Below are 24,570 nucleotides of genomic sequence, written 5' to 3'. Positions count from 1 at the left end.
AGCGTATTATTCAAAAAAGTACATCAACAAAACAAAGGGGGTTTTGTTCCTGGTCAAGAAATTACTGAGGGAACCATAATAGCTCATGAAACCCTTCATACCATCAAGCAACACAATATTGTGGCTTTTGTTGCCAAACTAGTTAGGATGAAAGCTTGTGATAAACACAATTCTCCTCCTAGTCCTTTGTCAGTTTGGTTTCTCCTCTAGGTGGTGAAAGTGGATTAAAGCTTGTATTTCAGGTGCACATTTTTCTAATCTCATTAATGGAGCACCAGCTGCTTTTTTTGCCTCATCCCAAGGAGTTCGTCAAGGTGATCCACTTTCTTTTTTCTTGTTTATCATTATGGCATAAGCCTTTAGCAGACTTATCAATTCTTTTAATCAAAGGGGTTTGTGGAAAGGCATCAATATTGTCAGTACATCCCTATCCATCACTCATTCTCTTTTTGTTGATGATTCCTTACTTTTTGGATCATCTACATATCAAGCGCAAAATATGAAGAAAACTATTGATCTATATACGCAAGTTTTAGGACAATGTATCAATGCAACCAAATCTAAAATTTATGTTTTAAACACTTCCCAATTGGTTTCTCAAAGAATTATCCAATTGCTTGGTTTTCCCCTTGATCATTTGTTGTCGGCTTATCTTGGTGTTCCCTTTTTTATGGGTTTAGACAAACCTTATTATTGGAAGTCTGTTGTTGATTGTATCAAAAGTAGAATTAGTGCTTGGAAGGTTCGTTGGTTATAACTCTCAAGTAGAATTTTACTTATTAAAATTGTTCTCTCTGCCATTCCAAATTATTATTTCTCCATTTTGCAAGCCCTTAAAGGTATCATCTCTTAGATTGAAACTTTAATCCGTTCTTTTCTTTGGTCAGCATAAATGAATGGACAGAAGAAAATACCTCTAATTTCTATTCCTGCCATATCAACCTCTTTGAAAACCGAAGGTGTTGAACTTCACAACATTATTAATAGGAATAGGGCTTTTGGTGCTAAGCTAGTTTGGCAAATGTATGACAAACCCTCTTCCAAATGGTGATGCCTATTACAAGAGAAATATTTAGACATGAAACCTTCCAGGATATTTACTATTCTGGACCCGCTTAGGGGTTTTGTCATCTAGGATTACATGATGGCTTCTAGGGAGATTATTACTTCATTCATATCTTGGGAAGTGAACAATGGGGAGAGTGTCAATTCTTGGTGTGATTCATGGAATGGGTTCCCCCCCTTGCAACTACTAATTCCTTAAAGGATTTCTCAAACATAGTGATTCAAGCTTGGGGAACATCTTTTTCTAATTATGTCTAAGCTATACATAGATTCACAGAGCTAGGTATTTGGAAAAACCCCTCAATTCTTCCCATCTCCCACAATTAGGCTACTTCTTTCAAACAAATATTAGCTGAAAGGAATGTCTTTATGTCTAATCAACTAGATTACCTCTTTAGGGCTCCGACTAAAGATGGCAAGTACTCTGTTAAACAAGGATACTTAGCTCTCCAACACAATTAGCATAATCAAACCACATATTGTGCTATTAAGTTATGTTGGAACAGTTCAGTCCTATCAAAAGCAGGATGCTTTACATGGCTTGCATTTAAGCATCAGATTTTAACCAATGAACGGCTTCATAGATTGAACATTTCTAATCCCTTTAATTGTGTGCTCTCTCAGCAAGTTGTGGAAGCAACAAGTCACCTCCTCTTAAACTACCCTTTTGCCCAAGATTGTTGGCATTTTGTTCTTAGTAAGCTTAATTTCCCTGTGCCATTACCTAACTCTTTAAGCAATTTATTCCAGGCATGGCCAATCTTACACAATGAATCAATGTTTTCATGTCTTTGGAAGTGTGTCCCTGCCTCTGTAGTATGGGCCATTTTGTGGGAGAGAAACAAGAGAATTTTTAGACAAACTTCATCTCCAATCTCTCAAGTTTTGGAAGGATTAGAGAGATCAATTGTTGAACTTGTTAATGCTACAATAAGTAAATATAAGGGTAAACATGTTTTTTCTCCTTGGAATAGCTATGTGATTGAACAATGAAAGGGTTTGCTATTTCCTCATCTTCCAACTCCATTATGTTCATCCAAGGTTCCTCTTATCCGAGCACAAACCAAGTGGATCCCCCCAAGTGAGGGCTATTACAAACTCAATTTTGATGGGGCCTCTAGGGGAAATCCAGGTAACTCTGGATATGGCATACTCATTAGAGACTTTAAAGGTCATGGGATTGTAGTAAAATCATCTCCTCTCCCTCTAAGTACTAATAACAAAGCTGAGACCCTAGCCTTTCTTTTTGGTTTGGAACTTGCAAAATCATTGCCTATATCTAAGTTGCATGTTGAAGGGGATTCAACCATTATTATTAATGCATGTATTAAACGTCATGTGTATACTTGGTCCATTCAGTTATATTGCATCAAGTCTGGTCTCTTCTTAATTCAATATCTGAATGTTACACTCTACATACTTATAGTGAAGGCAACCTATTAGCTGATTGTCTGGCTAATTTCGGTATTGATGAGGTTACTATTAACTCTTTACTTTCCCTTCTTATTCCCCTTGATTTCTCAACTTGGTTAATATTCTGAAAAAAGAATATGCTTAGAATCGTGTTGAGCCCTTCTCAAACTTAGTAACAGTAATCCTAGCTTCTCTACGATTTCACAAGTATTACCATATGGATCTCACTTGTTCTTTTGAGATATTGTATACAATTCAGGGACCTGGCTTTCACTTGCATCAGATGGCTTTTTGCTAATGTCATGGTTTTAGTTTGAATTATGGATGAAGATCAATGTGACAACTTTTATAATAGTTTTTGGCTTGGCTCTGTGGTGTTTTCTTCGGCACCAGATAATGATTGGATTAACAATTGCCTTCATATGAGTTTTGGGCTCTTTTGTAATCACAATGTAATCAACATGTATATTATTTTAAATGTGTACTTGCTTTGTGGGTCAGGTATTAGGAAGTGGTTTGGGGTTTCAGTTTTGAATAGCTCCCTTCTCTTGGAGCATTGATGTAATGGGTTAATTTTTCAAGATCTAGATTTGGGGCTAACAATGTCAAGAACTGTTGGTGTTGATCGATACTCTCTCTAGATGCAGTCTTTATTTACCTCCATCTTTTTTTGTATCAAGCAATGACAAGTTTTTCTTTCCTAGTTCTTTTCTCAAAGAGCCCTTCTTGAACGAGTTTTTATTATTGATATAAATATAAACTTAAAGTTTCTTTGAAAAAAAAATTATTATATTATTATCATAGTTACAGGACTCGAACTCGCCTCTGACTCGGAGAGTCAAAATCCGACTTGGACTCAAACTCGGCCAGGACTTGGAAAATCAAAAAACCCATGGAATTCAAAGATTTTTAAAGATTTAAAGATTTGTTCATGCATCATTTAGTCAATTAACATCAAATACACAATAATTGAGATAAATAGAAGCTACTTAACACTTATACACAATTTTGCATAGATCACATAAGTATAACAATGAATTTTTGAAGGAAAAAAACCTGAATAACATAATATAAAGTTAAACATAGTGTCACTGTCAAATGTCTACAATATATGAAATCCATGGAATCAAAAGTCGAAAACATATATCAAAATATCAGCTAGAGTGTAGAAGACTAAGGTTCATAGTAGCCTATGCCCTCCTACGAATACGCTTAAGATAAGTCATGGAAGACTCAGATATTGAGAAATATGTTTGTTACAGCTTATGTGCACATTGTAGACAACAATAGGGCTCTCAAGTATGTCTATCAATTTTCTTGGTGAGACACAACCTTTAACGGTAAAAGTCTTTTAATAACAATCATAGTTGGCTTACAAATTTTTGCCAAGAAAATGATCAAGGACATAGCTAGCAACACATATACACGTAAGTCTGAAAGTTTATAACTTTATGTACAACACTAGAGAGTTCTAACATTCATGAACACACAAGTCTAAAAAAATTAAAAACTCATATACATCATAATAGAATTCTAACACAAATATATGTAAATCTGAAAATATCTGTACAGCATTACTGAACTCTACAATGCTGAAACTGAAAGAGACTTCTTCATAATGAAACCTAGATAGTAACCAATATTGGCAGTGAGCCTTCAATTTGGGTAACTATCCTTCATTTTGAGATGCAGGGCTATTCAGCTATGTAATTTGCTATAACTTGGTTAACGACATTTGAAGATTTAAACATTAAATTTCCTATAATATTCAAGATTTTTAGACATAAATTTGAAGATTTAAGATTTACGATTCAATCCTTAATAAATTTCTGACATACCACAACATCATTTTCAGAATTAATATACACTAAAAAAAACACCTTCCAAAAATCTCCATCTTAAATTTTTTTATTTTTTTATTTTAAACTTTAAAAAAAAAATTCAGGAGAGTCCTGGGTTCAGGACTCGGCAAGTCCATGTGGACTCTGCCAAGACTCGGCCAAGTCCGAGTCCAGAGGCCATTTGCCTCAGAAAGGCCACCTCTGCCTCGGACTCATAGAGTCCCGAAACATTGATCATTATATAATATAATTTTTACTAATATAATAATTTAATTTTTCAACCTTACATAATATATATAATATAATTATTGTTAATCTAATAATTATATTACCACGACCTTTATATTATCTATGTTGGCTTGAAGGACTCGGACCATAGCTACAATAACATCAACACTTCCTTTTAGCTAGGGAGGAATCCTTCTTGATAACTTCTAGTTCATTTTCCTAATGCTATCTATATAAACAAGTCATGATAAAATTAAGTAATTTAATGTCTTCAATTTATAATTTCTATTACTTGAGACATTATTGTGAATCAGATATGTAAGCCTCCCAACTTTTCTCCCTCTTAGCTAGAAAGGCATCCATATATGAACTTATCATTTTAAGGTTTACCATAAATATCACAATGAATTTAGGATATCTCTTTATGACATATCCTTGGATATCACTTCATGTGACATCCACCACAAAAGGTTTTAAGATGACATATGAGCTATCCTCTAGAATGGATTTATTATATCTATTATTATGTTATATCCTTGGGTAGCACCACATGCGCTTTCCCACCTTCATGGCACGTCCACAGATATCATCGTATGTGATATCCACCATGAAGGATTTTAAGACATCTACCATTATGGTATTTCCTTGGGTAACACCGTATGTGCTTTCTGCCCATAATGGATTTACAATCTCTACCATTATGTTATTTCCTTGGGTAGTGCCATATGCACTTTCCCCTCATAATGAATTTACATTATCTATCATTATGGTATTTCCTTGGGCGACACTGTATGCACTTTCCCCTCATAATGAATTTTAGAGAACTACCTTTATGACATGTCGTTGGATACCACCACATGTGCTATCCACCATAAAGGATTTTAAGATGCCTACCACCATATGTACTATTCTCCATAATGGATTTAATTTATCTACCATTATGGCATGTCGTTAGGTACCACCACATGCGCTACCCACCATAATGGATTTCTCAACCATCATTGTGAGATCGTCACCTCTCAAAGAAGGTAAAAGTGTACAAGTGTCTTATCACTATGAGATCGTCACTTTGTAAGGATATCCATATCACAAGTACAAGAAAAATCACCACAGATTGTCTTACGTAGTGTTATCATATCAAAGGATGGAATAAGGACTTTCACCTCAAACCTCTAGCTCAAAAAGAAGAGCTCATTAAGCAAATATCAAGCTTTTAACCTCCTCAATCAAGTTTGCTTCAAAAAAACTATCAGACTCCCTCTAAATCTAGTATCAACCTTCTGACCTCAGTAAGTTGTATCTGTAATATTTATCCTGCATCAAGCTCTTTTCTTGTATGCCCCTTGACCTAGCAAGTATCCATTGACCTAGGAATATTATGACCTAGATATCTGTATAAAGGCCTTCTAGCCTACATACATGGAATTTCATCATATGAATAATAGTCCTCTAACTGCTATAGTTACAAGGTCTAGCGAAACCATACTGATACGATCCACTCCCCCTGAACGAATATGATTCAAGATCCTTGATAGTCAATTGAAACAAATCCTCTAATTGCTCCCTCTGTCACGAGAGGATACTCTAGTCACAATCCCAATCATCAAAGATATCTTGCTCCAAGAGTCTCTTATTATCTAACATGACTCACATGTAGTTGAATGTGCTAGATACAAGACCACCTTGGAGCTATTGTCATAAGATCAATCCCTGGACTTGATAGTTATACAACCATCTTGAGATTTGAACAAATCCCCTTGCAATCCACTACGTCTTATTGGAAGGTGTCCCTTGTCTCAACTTTGTTCCATAATCCCATATGCTACAATCACCCACACAAATGCCTCAGCAACATTCTTAATGCACCATTCTTATTTTCTAGAAAGAATATTTTTGGAGATCGAGAAAAGAACAAGAGCATAACAAAAATTATTCTTATAGTACTTATAGGGATACAAATAAGATACTGGCTATAAAATTAAAAAATTGTACTCAAGAAAGAATACTTATCTTATTATTATGGAGCAAATGCTCATCAACATCCTTCTTTTTATAGTTTCTTTCTTTCTTCCTTCCAAGTATTGGTCTCCTTCAATGCTCTAGTTTAATCCTTTGATCCAATGAAGGATCACAATGGAATCTTCTCCTTCTACAAAAGCAATATCTTCCTTCATCATTACCATTGTACTCAACTGAATTATCATTTTTTTGTTCAAACATTAGTTTTACTCAATCAGCATTAAAGAAAAACATCCTTCAATGGTAACTGTCAATCATTGGCCAACTCCCGTCAAGATTCCTCTCAATCTCTTAAGGACATGAACCATGCCCTTTCATATTTGCCATCCTTCGTAATTGTATCATTTTATAAGTTGTGTCCTTAATTATAACCATACCTGCGAGTGGGCATAAGTCAGAAATAGTAATTTAGAATGGGCAAGTGACATTCCAATCAACAAACTCATCCACAACAGTAATTGTAGTTTCTATCTAGTTGGTCATTCATAGATTCAATTTTGCACAACTCCTACCAAGATACGTAGATCCAAGAAAAGTAACCAAATGCAAGAACCAACATAACCATTTCCGATGGATACCAAATTTCAGATTGGGGTATGTATAGCAAGGAGAAAACATGGAATCTCGTGTCGATAACATTGACACAATCCGTTCATTGGCTATACAAAATATATCTTGATAATATTTCCTACAGAGCACAATCTCCACTAATCAATGACCATCAACTATATATAGCAAATCTCCTTTGTCCGCGATATATGTTTTTGACAGTGATCTTCAGGAATGGTTGTTTGATGATTTCCCTTAAGATCCAGCATAAGCTTTGTATATATTCGGCCAATGATAGGCTCTACTTTTGACAAGAATCAGCAAATGTTTATTCAAAACCTTATTCCCCCTGCAATAACTTAAAAAATGATTGCTAAAAATCTTGGATTCATCAGGCAGCTCCTTAGGTAGTCAAACAATGAAATATTCTTCCTAATGATTTTGATCATCCTTGTATAACCCATTGATCAAACACTTGTATGAAATGCTCTCCCCTTGACCATCCATATTATACAAGTCGTCCTTTCTTTATGGGAACTTCAAATACAATGATCATTCTTAGTCAAACATGGTTAGTGCTTGTGGCTTGGCTATCAATCGTTGTTTAAATTACCTCAATATTGTTTATTGGGCAATTCGAGGGCAAAAAGAATTGCAAGATTTGAGATTTCTTCTAATGCAAATCACCTTGTACTTAATGGAAATGATGGATTAAAGGCAATAGCTGATCTGCAGCAATGATCCCAACGTATTCATATCTACATTGGATTGAGTCACCCTCTGCATTTGACATCAGACAGCCACGAGACATAGATTGAGAACTAGACATTATATAAGCAAGCACCCCATCACATTCCACCAAGCATTGAGCGCTAACATTGGATCCTTTAACTCGACAATCAGGCATCCGGTGCCTCTGATCTCCAAGCTGCATCACCAGATATTAGTGAAGACATTGACTCGAGCAATATTGATGTTGCGAGAGCCACAGACTATGGTCTAGCTCCAACCTGCCTTTTAGCATGCCCAGGTCTCCCTAGACATCACTAGTGTTGATATCGAATTGCAAGATCTCTAAGGTACCAATCAATGCATTGAGGTGATACAAATGTCAACCTAAAAGTGTGATCACTACTTGTTAACAATAATTTCAGATGATATTGGATGTCCCACTTTCTTCATGAGCTTTGCATGAAGTCACCCATATTATCTACATTAAATGGAGTCCTAAACATTGTTAGAATATTTCAGAAATCTCGCAGGTCTAGGAAGTGAACCCACTCTGATACCAAGATGAAAATATAATAGTGTCATTATTTTTATTTTTCCTTGGAGGAAGACTCAATCTTCCTTATACCTATATATATGATAGTGGTATACCTTAACTAAGGGACACCACCTTTCATCAGGTATAATTATATAACATAATATATTAATTATATAATATAATAATATATAATGTTATTATTAATATAATAATAAAATTATTATCAGTTTAATACAATATAATTATTATTATGTTATTGTATAATATAATGATTATATTTTTCAATCTTATATAATATAATAGAATTATTGTTAATCTAATAATCATAATATCACGACCTTTATATTATCTTTGTCGGCCTAAAGGAATCCAACCATAGCTACAATAACATCAACATGTAGCACACCAACTCATCAAAGATGTTGGTTTCTAGGAGAAGAAACAAGAGAAACTCTGGGTTGAACTCCATTATTTGGGTAGATAGGGAAATGCGAATATTCCAATGCTGACAAAATGATGACTTATAGATTTTGAACACACTACACAATCAATTTGCAAGTAATAACACTCTTACAAATTTTGTGCCACCAGTGCACTTTTGGTATGCTTCAAAAACCAATTAAATTTAAACTCTAGTAGGGGTCTCCTTGTCTAAAAAGACTTAAAAACTAGTATTCCTTTCAATTTGTTCTTGTTCGTATACTGCCCGATATGACCTGCAAACACAGTGATCTTGGCCCTACCTTGTTACCATTTATCTGCAACATACATAAGTACTGCAACTCATCTAATATCTGTACCACATCGATTAAAGGATTCTGTCAGTTGTGTTTGCACCTTTTCTCTGTAACTCCATAAATCTCCTTAAACTTCTTTTGCACACATTGGATAAAATAGTAAATCTTGAAAAAACACCATCTAGATGACAAAATGAAGCCCTTGAGCTCAACCTGTTCTAAAAGAATCTTGTAGCAGCCACTGGTACCAATAAAATGCTCTGCATGGTACAGAATGAAACAGGCTTGCTAGCTATTTAACCCTAATGTATAAAAGCCCTCTTCGAGATAGTCTATGCTTCTAATTATTAGCAAGATTAGATATAGTGAAATAGTTTAATTTTTTACTACAAACAAAAGTGTTCCCCAAATAGAAGCACCCCTATAAGAAAGACAGCATCACAAGACAAATTAAATTATACATATCCACTCGTGATTTCTATACATAGAGAGAATCCTGAAGTCGATGACAAAAGAAATGTGCTAAGAAAAATACAAATCAATACCCTTTAGTATTTAAGTACATGCTAGCAATCAAACTTTATCATCAATAGATTGCATTCCAAATTATCAGCCACAAGCCCAGCTAAGGATGAGTTATCAAGCAGGGAGAATGGATGAGGAAATATCAAGGACCTTGACTGAATCCTAAACAAATTGTAGAACAACACTAGAAAGGGAAACACTGTAAGGACCAAAATGATAATTTTTAAAAATCATTAAATGCTATTGCATCTGCTAATTAAGTCTTGTGAGAACACTTTAGTGCATAAGCAAAACCACAAGCAAGTTAGTATCTGTATCATCCTGGTCATTCCTGCATCTGTGCTTGCTTCAGCTTTCTTGGAGGGAGAGATCCTTATTGGTTTGGAGTTTGGGTAGTGACATTGAGTTTTGAGGATATTATTGAGTTCATTCACACTTCCCAAGAGCAGTTTAGCCATTTTCAGTATGCTCCAGACATATTAAAGGGAAATTCATTTTCAGTAAGTGTCTACTTTTTCAAAAAATGGATCTTCAGGGAGCTCCTGAGTATATTGGCACCTTCAGTTTTCACTTTTAAGCTAAAGCATTTCTGTACTTTCAGCTGGTTCTGCAGGAAATTAATTAATAATTAAATAATCATAAGTTGTCAAAAAAGCATAATTTAAAGATGACATAAATCAAACATTTAAAAAGTGAATTTATTAAAAGTGACTACAGTACGGAAAAGAGTGAATAGTTAAATAAAGTCACTTTTTGAAGTAATAAGGTTTATTATTTTGAAAAGGTGTTTTAAAATATTAATTTCCAGAAAGTTCTTGGGAAGATTATAAAAAGGGTTTAAGGGTCTCATTTCACTCCTTCTGGATATTTGTTTTCTCAGTGAAAACCATGGATGTGGAGATTGGACAGGTCTGTTCAATTACAGCCCTAGGACAAAAACGCTACGGTAAAGATCACATTCAATGGGGAGAGATTCCTCCCTAGCCAATAGATGAAATCCATTCAGGGTTTCAGTTGCACATTAAGGAATTGCGGGAACATTTGAGGATCAATTTGAAAAGTCTTGCCAGGAAAGACACAATGAAAGTTTATGCAGAGGGTTGCTGAAAGACAGGTTATTATTTGAGTAACTTCTCAAAATTTGTGTGAATTAAATCATCTGTTTCTGGGGCATTTAAATATTTTGTTGCTCAGTAATTGATTTGGGCATCATTATGGATATTTCTGACCACCTCTGATTGTTCTGCCAGGCATAAGCAATTAAGCCAAATTGAAAGCTTTCCAACATACAGGTAAGTCTTTATGAGGAATGTAAATTCGTACAACATTATTGTGCCCTAGTATAACTTTTCTGGCCACCAAAATTATTGAAGACTAGCATTTAAATGAGAAAAGCAGGATCAAAGGTTCTTGCATACAAAAAGTAGTCAGCTAAAGGAGATTGGATCACTGAAAGTTTATTTTTGGGCTGTCATATTTCATTCTTCAGTTGAGTGACTGCTTTGGCATGGACTTCTAGCTTCTTCTGGACAATTTATCCAGCCTCACTGTTGTGTGCACATTCTATAGCTGTGTGTGGATAGTCTTAAGATGTTTGGAAGATCAATTCATTGTGGTTTTGGGGAAATTGTTTGCTAACTCCTAACTGCCAACATCATAAGCTGCTGGGTGGGCAGACTTCCTTGCTGGCTTCAATTTCATGAACTTGCTGGACAATTAAAGTTGAAAAGGTTGGACTCCAAAATTTAGTGAAGTCAGGTGTAGGAAGTTTCATTGCCTAATCGATTCTCATTGTTGCTAACGTGACTGTTTCTGATAGATCTGGGGTGAGGCGGTTTGACTCTTCACCTTATCACTAGACATCCTCCCTTATTTGGGTAGGTGTGAGTTATGAGAAGAGCTGGAAGAGAGTAAAGATAATGTTCATGACTACAATCTGTCTTCTGCACCAGTTCAAAGTTTAGTAGCCGCAGAGTCTTAAGGATTTGTCATAGCAATACAAAACTTTTGAGTTTCCAAAGCTGTGATATCAGATTCCGGATTGTTTTTTTCAGTTAAAAAAGAAACAAGTATTTCTGTAATATTCCAAGCTACTCTTAAAATTCAATAAGACAAATACCATTTTAAAACCAGAAAACTCTTATATGGTAATGTAATGTTCATGAGAAGAGCTGGAAGAGGGTAAAGTAATGTTCATGACTACAATCTATCTTCTGCACCAGTTCAAAGTTTATTAGCAGCAGAGCCTTAAGGATTTGTCATAGCAATTCAAAACTTTTGAGTTTCCAAAGCTGCGATATCAGCTTCTGGATTGTCTTTTTCAGTAAAAAAAAGAAACAAGTATTTCTGTAATATTCAAGCTACTCTTAAAATTCAATAAGATTAAAACCAGAAAACTCTTATAGGGTAATGTAATGTTCATGAGAAGAGCTGAAAGAGAGTAAAGTAATGTTCGTGACTACAATCTATCTTCTGCACCAGTTCAAAGTTTAGTAGCAGCCATGTTAAGGATTTGCCGTAGTGATTCAAAAGTCGAGTAAACAAACTTTTGAGTTTCCAAAGCTGCGATATCAGATTCTAGATTTTTCAGTTAAAAAAGAACCAAGTATTTCTGTAATATTCCTAGCTACTCTTAAAATTCAATGAGACGAATACCATTCTTAAAGCAGAAAACTCTTATTTGGTCTGCAAGGTAAAAAGTTGGCAAAGATCTAGCAAGGGCCTTTACATTATGAAACGCTCAAGTCATTTTTTCATCATTTCGGGGTGAGTCAGAAGCTCAAGTATTTGCTAAGCTCTATCTTCTTGAAAGGCTTTACATCTACTGATTTATGAGTTCAAGTAGAGATGCATTTTTTGTTTGCCTGGGATTGGAAGGAAAGGCAACTGAGGTTCTGTGTCTAGCTGCTAACTTTATTTTCTTGTATGGTATATAACCTAGTTTTTCATATAGCTGAAATGAAGAATACATTTCGCTTGAACACCAAATCATCTCTTTCACACAACTCTATACCTGAATTCTGAAAGAGTGATTAGCGGATTGTGAAGTTTCTGGTAAAAAATTGTGTATACCTGAATTTTAAGAGAGTTATAAATAATGGCATGAACATGGTTATATCTTGTCAATTCATTATTCCATTTCTGATTCAACTACCTGCTTCTGGGGAAGATCAAGGACTGCGTCACTGAAGTCAGCACCCTCAATAATAGCACCCTTAAGGTCACTACGTGTAAGAACTGTTCTAGCAAGGATTGCATTGGTCAGATTAGCCTCATTAAGTACCTGCAGGCTACAAAGCAATTAGAACCTCTTTAACCTCTCCTGATCATGCTAGAAAGAAACAATAGCCAAACAATCACTTTGCATTTAAATGTTTCTTCAAGTTTGAATCTATTTTTCATGGTTTAAGAAATCTTAAATTTCTAAGCAAAATAATTGCATCCTGACCAGCATTTGATCTTTGAAATTACAAATGATGTGGATCTCACTTCATTTGCAATGCAAAGGCCACTGCCATATTAATTGATCATTCTCATATATTGCCAGAGTTTCTGAACTGTAAACAATGCAATGCAATTACATTATAAATTAAAAGAAAAAGATGGAAAAAATGCCTATCCATTAATATATAGAAAAAGCCCTTGCATTCATAAAAAGCATAAACAAATGCATAGTTCTGAGGAGACTGTCACTTCCATTTCATCCTTAATTAGGAGAAGAAAGCAACCAAACTGATATTTTTGGTGTTACTGATAGATTAGGCTTAAAAGATATGGAAATCCAGATGGCAACCGCTAACAAAAAGTTGACCTAGACTTATGTATTTGATTACTCCACAACTCATTGAATGTTATAAAAAAAAATGACAAATTATACCAGCCTATGTACATGTTCCTAAACTATGTAAGAGAAAGACTTTGAGAACCTTGAATGACTGCAAAGATTTATGTTGCCAAAATAACCTTACCATGCGATCCATTAATGTATCGCTCAAGTCTGCACCTACAAGAAATAACACAATAGAATAATCATTCCTAGTGCCCAACAATCACCATTTATAATAGAATGTGATGACAAGTTATATCAATTAGTGTCAGGAAAGGTTCAGAGAAAAACTTGAATTTCAAGTCTCTTCAATCAAAACTTATGTCTCAAAAGCCAACTAAACTAACATCATGGACAGGTAATAAAACATAATAAAGGAAAAAACTTATAAGCTACTTAATGGAAGAGAATAGTTTTCAAGACAAATAAGTGAATGCATTTTGCACATGAAACACCAAAGGGAAAACTTATAAGCTACTTGATTAAATGCTCAAGGTAACTGTTTGAGGTTTAAAAGTGCCTTGTTCAAACATGACATGATAAGTTAGAAATTTGATCTTTCCCTCAAATTGGCAATGAATCAAGAGTGATAGATTGTAGGATTGTTAAGGAATTAGTACAAATAATCAAGAACTATTCATAAAAAAATCAAGGGATTAGGATTCTTTTTGAATGATTTAACCAAAAGTCTTTGAGCATCTAGAAAAAAGTAGTAAATACTTGTACCTACCACTAATTTGGGAGAGCAATCAGACAACCAAAAAAAGAGAATCTAAATCCAAAGTGAGCTTCTGCACGCATGGGTCAAATAATTTAGAAAAGTAAATATTTATGCATTAACAAGGAATATTTTTGTATCTTCGCCTTGCCTTGAGGTATTATCTTTGTATCTCCGCTTTGCATTGAATCATCATCCAAAATATGTGTCTCTATCTCCCTAGTTGTTGAAGAACTAGGAATAGGAGTAGGTATGGGGGGCTTGTGCCTTTGGTTCCTAAATTCCCTATTGATGGTCTTGTCACTCGATGCTTGCGATGCCTCTACCACCTTACCCTTTCCCTTTAAAACTTGCCTTGCATCCTAAATGCATAATCTTGAAGTGCTAATAGTTCCTCATCACCTTTGGGAGAAGAGTCTTCATTCTTCATCTTTGCATAGGTGAAGGTGATATCTTGTCTCATCAATCCGTTTACTTGCTTCTCTACCCATGCCCTTGATTTATTCACTAATTCTCTCATCAAAATCCTCGAATATCAATTGCTTTGCTCTTCTCATATTCATAGCTAGGATGAAGTATGTTCCCATCATCTTTAACTTGGTCAGGAATAGGAAAGTACCCACATTTCCTCCTGAAATCAACCAACTCTCTAGACCACCTCTCCCTCCTCACAACCACTTCATCTGTAAGATTCATCCAATAATCCTCTATGTCTACCTTGTGCTTGTACGGCAAGCCTTCGTGGGTTTGAGTCTTTTGGAATGGATCAAAATCCTTCCTAGCATGTTATGCTCCCAATTGATAAAATTGTAGCTCTGCACTCGCTATACCTACTGCCTGTAATGAAGGACACGATTTGAGCATTGTTTCCAAAGTGATGGAGTAAAGCACCCCTTGTTTGTGCCTCTCCATCTGCATAAGATTGAATTGTAAAACTTGACTACCACCTCCAACAAAACTAATTTGTTTGCAGGGTACTTAGGAAGCCTGTGTAGTTTGGAGGAAAATCCCCGGTACTTGATCTAAGTGAAAGTAAGGAATTGGATATACCAATTTCCATATTGCTGAATCAATTCATTTGCCTATTTAGATAATCTCCTATATGTTTCTCCTGGAAGTGTGCGAGTGATGTTCATGCTAAAGATGTCATTTATCCTCCTGTAACTTTCTCCTCTATGCGACTATAACTCAGGATGACAGCCATAGATCTTGAATTGACCTTTTCCATTGCCACCCTCAACCTACCATATAAGGCCTAATACTTTGTGTTACTTGCCCATAGGTAGACTGTATAAGAGCTCATGTAGAGTTGCTTTATTTTCTTTAAATCCTTCAACTGTGCGTCTATGTTATCACTTATTATCCTTGAACAATTTATCATTAGTTCACTTGTGGCAATCTCCTCTATGGAGTATAAAATCCAAGTATCAAAGAAAGCTCCATGAAGTCAGTGATCTCGTGATTCTGCTCAGCGTGGAAACCATGTCACTGTATTCTTGTTTGAAGTTCTCACTCACCAACTTCTTCAGTAGTTTAGAATGATGTTTCTTAGGTTCACTGACCCATTTCTTATTTATGATATTCTTGCAAGCATCAAGCCTTTCTTCAAATAAATTCTTAGTCTCAATCTGCATTCCGGAGTTGTAGGGGATTCCAAACGTCTCTCTTATTGCCTCTTCATTCAAGAATCAAGCACCCTTCTTCCAGTTCAGAACGTCCTAGTGTTTGGATCATAGTTCTTTGTCCATTCAACCATGAGCTCACTGCATTGTATGGCTGGAGGAAAACCAGCTGCCTGGTAAAGTCCACTTTTCACTATGTTTACTACCAGATGTGAAGGCAAATAATCTCTATTCCATTCATTCTCTTATTTAACTTCTTCAGATCAAGGTGTTTTAGCTTTGTATATGTGACCTTCCCCTACTTGGATGCCATTGAGGACTCTAAATAGAATCCCTTGGAAAACTTTTTGACTAGCACTGTCCTTGCTGCCAATTTTTTAGGCTCTGCCATCCTGTTCGAATCTCAAAGTTGGTAAGGATTAAAGACTTAAGAAAATATATAGTTTAGGTCATGAAATTTTCCATGGATTAATGATTTATTTCATATTTATCTTTAAAGAACTAATCCAAGGAAAGAAAAAATCAAAGTGCAAGCAAGAACATTAAGACATCGAAGATCTTCAATAATTAGTCAAATTTACAAATTCCACTTTTTAGACCAGTCATGCTAACATCTTCAAATCAGTAATATTAACTTGTCAAATTAAATTCCTAATCATGACTTTAGACTCCCTCATGACCTTGGAAACATACAGCAGTCCCATAATGGCAGCAAACTAGTTACTTAGAAAACCCAAACTTCTAAAGTCAAGTCTGCAATTTCATTTTAATTATTCTTCAGATGATCCCAGCACTTAAAACTAATCATACTTCCTGTCCATGGATTCATTGTGAATGATGAACCCATTAATCATGCATCAAAACCATGTTCGCCTTTAAAGCCAACCTTAAAATGTCTAAAAACATATCTGGACTGTGCCTTTGTGTATGGATTTGAAGATTAAATATTTGATGTCAAATGATCCTTTAATACCCAGCAACACCCCCAATGGTGATTGGGTGAATCAACAAATTATAAGATTTTTTTTGCAAAAATTTGCCCGTATATGGTAGTCTTCATACTAAAGCCTGCAACTAAGGTCTGTAACTAGTGTCTTTGGACCTGTGAATGGACCTAAATGAAGCAAGGAATGATGGGAAAGGTCTGCATCAAGATCTAAAATCAGATTGCAAACAAAGATAACCCAACTAAAAATGCATAAAAAAACATGGCTTACAGACATGGTCTTCAGACTTTTGCTCATAGCAATCTCACCTCAATGCCCATGACTGAAATTGAGTGGAATTGATAGGCTTTGGTGTGTGGATCAATCTGCAAATGAGTGCTGGGGGCTTTGAGCTCTCAAAGAATTTTCTAAAAATCACCCCTGTTTCTTGGATGCTTCAGACTATAGGTCTGAAACCTAAGTTTTGGACATCGAATGGCCTTAGAATGGGCCTTAAAGCACCTTCGAAAGCCCCGCAATCATCCCCCAATCGGACTGCAATTCTCAAAAGAGCCCAAGTTTAAATGATAAAATTTCAATTTTTGGGCATGATCTTCAGATTTTTGCTCATGGCAGCCTTACAACAGCTCCTTTGTGCCCAAAAACGGTTGCAAATGGTGACAAAACGCCAGGAGAAGGCTCGGCAATTAGGTCTGGACAGCTTTCATGACAATGAGTTCCTACAAATTTTCAAAATAAATCATTCCAGTCTGATAACTTTCCGATGGTGGCCAGCATATTACTTCAATATCTGCCCTCTAATGCCTGCAAAACATTGCCAAAAGGGGTAGGTATCATTCTGAGACAACATTATCTCCATGTATTCTGCAATTGGTCTGCAACTTACCTTCACCTTGGTCATCTAATGGCTTCCCAAGTTGATTTCAGCCTCCCTCCAATGGCAGATGTCACCTCTTTGCTAAGACTCTTTGGATCACTCTCACTTTTGGCCCTTTGCTTTAGATCTTCATCACCTCTGTTATGCTCTTCATTAAATGTCTGCGGTTTTATCATGGGGCTGCCATCTTTATAAAGGAGTATAGGCTTGTTGTTCACCACCCACAAGCCATGCAGGATAAAAGAAAGTACCCCTTCTAGAAGCTTCTAACTTTATTTTATTATTTCCTCACACATTTCAATTGATTAACAAATAATGCCCCATAGAGGAAAATCAATCCATGCTGGTACTCTCCAAATTTGGCAAAGTCCATAATCTTCATTCATCCAAACAAGCATTCAAATTTTAAATCCATCCATGCAAATTAGGAAAATCATCCAGGTATAAGCCCCTTCTCATACTTGAAAAAAAAATTGAACTTGCTTTGCCATCACAAGGAGGAAAATCGACCATAGTATGGGTAATTTTCATACTTACAAGAATTTCATGATTTGGCTCTCAAAGGGAAATTTGAACCTAGTCTAGATGGTTCCCAAACTTGAGAAAAAAATCACATTCCAAACTCCTCTTGAGGAAAAAAACCATAGTCCGGACATTTCCAACACTCAGAAAACACTCTACATTCCATACTTGGCTTCAGGTGAAAATCCACTCATGTTAGAACAAATTTGACACTTGGAAATTTCTTTTGGAATCCATACTTGTTACCTAGGGAAAACGACCCTAGTTTGGATAATTTCCAAACTTAGAAAAAATTGCATGTCTTGAACTCAGTCTTCGAGAAAAACGACCCATGTCCAGACAAGTCCTAGACTTACAAAAATTTCCAAGTTCCCAACTTCCTGCAAGGGAAAAATGACCCCTAGTCTAGGAAAATTCCCGGACAGGATAATTTCAAGCTCACCCTTGGGGAAAAATTGCCTCTTCTCTAGATTTTTTAATTTTTCTAACACAGAAATTTTGAGAAAAAATCAACCAAAGTGGGGGAAATTCATGGTGTGCTTAGATTTTTGTCCCCAACACTTCAAAATTTTCAAAAAAAAGCCAATTAATGAAGGGAAATTCATAGTGAGTTCAGATTTTGATCAAAGAATGAAGAAGAATTCATGAATGAAGGAGAATTCATGTATAGTCCAGGTTTTGATCCAAATATGAAGGCAAATTCATGTATAGTACGGATTTTTTGTACTTATATAAAGAAATTTTGATTTTCCTTAGGATTTTGGCCATTTTGAATGTAAAAAATTAATTTCTATAAGGATTTCAAGGCCTTTATGCATGGAATGTGCCTTTATATGGGATTTTAGACAAACTAACTAGCGAAAATTTAAATACAATTATGATTTTACATTCAACCCATTATAAGAATGATCCTGACAAATGTCAATTTTAACATTCCCACTTTAAAATCACAACTTGGCCACTTGATTTTTGTGTTACCCCTTCATCTTTTAAATCTCTAAAATGGCAAATTTAATGCCAAAATCTAACTAACCTAACTATGAGCAAAAAGAGGGATCCCTGTCTACAATGGGGCGACAATGTGAAAACCTCACAACATCTAGAAGCTACCCAAAGAAATGTTCCTGAAAATTTCAAGAATATAACTTGTATGCAAGAATATTCAATTAATTCCTTTTTCACCCATCAAGCCTCTAGGAAACGCATTCAAAATGGAAGAAAGACCATGAATCGAGCTAAGAACCGCAAGTGCATCCATTCCTCACTCAAAAAGAACATCATAAACCTCTTCAAATCCATTGAGCTTAGCTATTTTTACAACCATACTCCAAAAGCATCCCGAATAGAGCCTCGCTGCCAGTCAAGCGTCCATAGCCCCAACGAGTTTATCACTATAATTTGACCATGAACATTGCTCTACCTTTATTGATTTTTTTTAATAGCATTGATAGAGATATTCGCACACCCAAAGCCAAAATACTTTGTTTTATTTATTTTTAAATTTTTCACTTTTTCTTTCTTTTATCTTCTTTTGATATTTGATTTGTTTCTTTCCTTTTCAAACTCCATTTTCGCCTATAAGCAATGAAACTTATAAAGGGTTTAGATAAACCACAATGGTGTTGAAGAAGGCGTATAATTTCCACAAATTCCAACTTCACTTTGAGAACTTTCTAAGAACTCAAAGCAATTAAGTGTGAGTAAAATGTTGCAACTAAAAGACTTGGATATTCTAGACACAACAAATGACTCCGCTCCAAATTTAGTACAAATCTTTTTGAAAATACAAGTTATTACGAACAATTTCAAATTCAAGCAATCCTCGTAGATAGATGCCTAGGAAATATTCCGAACACAACTATTAGTAGAACACCAAAGTGTGTGTTCAAAATACATCACCCTTGTCACAAAGGGGATCCCTCTCCAACCTAATCAACTAAAGAAAGGAAACCTAAACTACAACAACAAAACCACTAAACTGACCGACCAAAACAAACTAAAAGAGAACTGACCAAGCCACTATTACATCCCAAAATTTTGCTAAATTTAAAATAATCTTCTAGTCGTTCAGAATTCAAGTGAAGTTAATTGTTCGGTAAATTTGTTGCGATATTTGATTCATGTGATATGGAATTTCGGTTATTAGTTATTATTTCATATGACTTGTTAGTCAGTCGTTATGATGGAAATTGAAAAATGAATATTTTGGAAATTGGAAATGATTATGATATTTTATTTATATTTCAAAACTACGGAAATATTTTATTACTCCAAAACCTTTTTCCTTTTTGCAGGAGCACAATGAAGGGGGGGAGTGTTGCCAAAATGGGAGTTGGAAATGGAACACCTAAATCCATTGTCAAACCATCAAGCATGAAATCTAACCACCTGGATCAAGGATGAAACGACTAAACAAGCAAGAATGTACAAAAGAATAACCATGAGCTAGCCAATTGAACTATAACATAAAAACAAAAACTCAAATAAGAAAGATTAGCTTCATGTATGGATGATCTCAGTATGTTTTGCAAATTCTTTCAAGTCTTAGTATAATAACATCGTGTCTATACTCATACTTGGGTGGGTGTAAAATATGTGTGTATGTATACACACACACATATATGTATGTGAACCTATAATTTAGCGTATATGTGTCTGTGTGTGTGTATATATTTATATACCTACATGTTAAGGATAATTAAACAAGCATGAATATAAGGGGCAACACTAATACATCAAGGCATGAATAAATCCATTTGTTGCCACCCTTATTCTTTTATTTCAGACCTTGGCAATGGTTTATTTATTTCTTTTTTTGCCTTGAATGGTCACCTTGTTCATATCTCATTTATGGCATTGGGCTATATGCTTCATTTCATTTAGAAGACCCGTGTGAATGCCTTGCCACCTCAATCATTCTTGCATAACTAAGCATGCACACGAGTGCCTCTTTGTGACGCAGGGAAGGGGGGGATAACTAGGGCCAAAGGCTCACCCAGCTATCCAAACCACCCTGCAAGAGTTAACACAACGGAAGCAAACACAAAAAGCAACACCCAAAGGAGGAAGCAGAGCATATCTTTATTGATTCATCAAATATTCAGCATACATGCCCAGTTATAAGGCCTTCTTGGTTATGGCCAATACAAATGACAATCTTCAAATTCACACTTTCAGACACGTATCTTCTTTTCACAGTCTTATCTCCCACTTCTATCTCCTATCTCTAACTACTTCTAAAACTTAACCTTAGACTTCCTTAAATACTTGCCAAAATGGCTTACAGACGATTCTAGAACATAGAAAGAAACAAGTTGGCCCATAACAGATATTAACTACCTATGCCAAAATTAAATACAAGCAAAGTTGGCCCAAACTGGAACCAGACACGGATAACTTGGCAATTGAAGACTCCTAGAAAATAGGCACTCGGCACCCACACGAGCTCGGCATCCAAAGGAATCACTTGGAAGCAACTACGAACTTGGCATCCTCCAATGCTCAACAACCAAAGAAAATCACTCAGTAACCATAGGCACTCGACAACCAAAGGATTCACTCGGCATCCAAAGGAACTCGGCAGCAACTAAGAATGACTCGGCATCCAAAGAGTTCACTCGGCAACCATAGGAACTCAGCAATCAAAGAAATGACTCAACACTCGGCATCCACTAAGAACTCGGCACCGACAGGTAGAAAGAACAAAAGTGCAGGATTACAAGGAAACCCAGGATGCTCCTGCATCAGACAACTAGGGTTGGAGAAATGATTCTCCTGAATCATGTAAGTGTCACAACCTGAGCTGAATCCAACTCAGATTGAGAAATCCATATAGCATCTTCAATAGGTCTATTCTTCCACTTCACCAAATACTCATAGTAATCTTTTCCTCTCGTACTCTTGCCAACTCTCTGATCCAAAATCTGTTCAACTTCTTCAACTTGCTTCTTAGGATAATCATCAGGTACAACCATTTCATCGTCTGACTCATGATACTTGTATAAATCAGCAACATTGAATATAGGAGATATATCCATGTCATCAAGTAACTCAACTTCATATGCATTACCACTGTCAAACTTCTTCAAGATCTTACAAGGTCCAAATTTCTTCATCTTCAAGTTACTGTATGTACCGATAGAAAATCTTCCTTTCTCCAAATGAACCATCACCTCATCACCAACTTCAAAAACATGATGTCTTCTAGACTGATCAGCATTCTCCTTATACTTCTGATTACTTTGTTCTGACCTCAAGTTCACTTCCTTATGCAAAGACTCCATAAAATCAACAAACTCTTCTCCTGCAGCACTTCTCTTCTCTTCACCAACAACATCTCTCAAATCTGATACTCCTCTATGATGCATTACAATAACAATCTCAAAAGGTGTTTTCCCTGTACTCCTATTCACACAATTGTTATATACAAATTCAGCTTGTGCCAATACCATCTCCCAATTACTAGGCTTATTCCCAACTAAACATCTCAACAAATTACCCAAGCTTCTATTCACAACCTCTGTCTGACCATCTGTTTGTGGATGGAATGTAGAACTAAACTTCAATTCAGTACCCATCTTCTTCCACAAAGTCTTCTAAAAGTAACCAACAAACTTACTATCACTGTCAGAAATAATGCTTCTTGGTAATTCATGCAATTTCACAATCTCTTTAAAGAAAAGTTCAGCAACATGCTCAGTATCTAATGTCTTCTTACATGATATAAAATGAGCCATCTTAGAAAATCCGTCCACTACAACAAATATAGAATCATACCCTTTCACTATCTTAGGCAATCTAAGAACAAAATCCATACTAATGTCAGTCTAAGGTTTCTCGGGAACAGTAATAGGTGTATACAAACCAATGTTTTCACTCACTCCTTTTGCAACTTGACAAACTCCACAACTCTTTACAAATTTCTGAACATCCTTATACATTTGTGGCCAATAATACTTCTCTTTCAGCAAACTCAATGTCTTATAAATTCCAAAATGTCCAACCAATCCACCACTATGCTTTTCCTTAATCAAATTCAACCTCGTAGAACTTCTAGGAATACACAACTGAATACCTTTGAACAACATACCTTCTTGAATGAAATACTCATCATACTTATGTGATCTGTCAGATTTGGTGCTCTACACTCTCTCCACGCCTCAGAAAAATCAAGATCAGCATCATACAACTCTTTCATTCATCAAAACCAAGAACTTCAACCTTCATTTCAATCAACAAAGAACGTCTTCTACTCAAAGCATCAGCAACTCTGTTAGTAACTCCACTCTTATGCTCTTATGCTTAATCACAAACATGAAACTCTACAAGTACTCAACCCACTTCATATGTCTCTAACTCAATTTATGTTGACTTCCCAAGTATTGTAAAGCTTTATGATTAGTATACAACACAAACCCCTTAGAAATCAAATAATGTCTCCACTTCTTTAATGCTTGAACAATGGCATAAAATTCTTGATCATACACAAAATACTTCCTTTTAGCATCATTCACCTTTTCACTAAAGAAAGCAACAGGCTTACCTTCTTGACTTAATACAGCGCCTATTGCACTACCACTAGTATCACATTCAACTTGAAATACTTTGTTGAAATCAGGCAAAGCCAATACAGGTAATTCAGTAACCTTTTGTTTCAAAGTCTCAAAACTATTATCAGCTCCATGTGTCCACTTGAATTCATTTTTATCTCCTCTCATTGTTTCAGTCATAGCATTACAAACAGCACTGAAATTCCTTATAAACTTCTTGTAAAAACTAGCCAAACCATAAAATGATCTTACCTCACCCACATTCTCAGGTGTAGGCCATTCCAAAATTGCTTTAACCTTCTCAGGATCCATCTTCAAACCATCAGCTGAAATCACAAATCCCAAATACGCAATCTCCTCTTGCATAAAAGAACTCTTTTTCAGATTAATCAGCAACTTTTTCTCTTTCAACCTCTGCAATACTTGTCTAATATGATCAAGATGTTCTTCCTTAGTCTTACTGAATATCAGAATGTCATCCAAATAAACAATCACAAACTTACCCAAAAATCTCTTCAGAACTTCATTTATCAACCTCATGAAAGTACTAGGTGCATTAGTCATACCAAAAGGCATAACCAACCATTCATACAAACCATCCTTTGTCTTGAAAGCAGTCTTCCATTCATCACCTTCTCTGATTCTAATCTGATGATAGCCACTCTTCAAATCAATCTTGGTAAAATACTTTGCTCCACTCAAACAATCCATTATGTCATCCATCCTCGGCATAGGAAACCTATATTTCACTGTTATCTTGTTAATAGCTCTAGAATCGGTACACATTCTCCATTCTCCATTCTTTTTAGTTGCTAATACAGCAGGTATAGCACATGGACTCAAGCTTTCCCTGATCTAACCTTTT

At 35.6% G+C, this 24,570-nt stretch overlaps 1 protein-coding gene across 1 annotated transcript in view; it reads right to left on the bottom strand.

The window, feature by feature from the left end:
• Positions 1-24,570, bottom strand: part of LOC149534570 (Pentapeptide repeat-containing protein) — a 90,067-nt gene that overhangs the window by 20,638 nt on the left and 44,859 nt on the right. Inside the window, exons 5-6 of the mRNA XM_089803885.1 lie at positions 13,613-13,647; positions 12,799-12,927 (exon numbers count right to left, since the gene is read on the bottom strand). Of these exons, the coding sequence (XP_089660011.1) occupies positions 12,799-12,927; positions 13,613-13,647 (164 nt within the window). The remainder of the gene's footprint in view (positions 1-12,798; positions 12,928-13,612; positions 13,648-24,570) is intronic.

The sequence above is a fragment of the Cupressus sempervirens genome, chromosome 10 (genome assembly GCF_028749045.1).
Source record: "Cupressus sempervirens isolate cs-2001-9-10 chromosome 10, ASM2874904v1, whole genome shotgun sequence".
Classification (NCBI taxonomy): Eukaryota; Viridiplantae; Streptophyta; class Pinopsida; order Cupressales; family Cupressaceae; genus Cupressus; species Cupressus sempervirens.
Note: the sequence above shows the minus strand (reverse complement) of the source record. Positions and strands in the feature narration are given on the sequence as shown.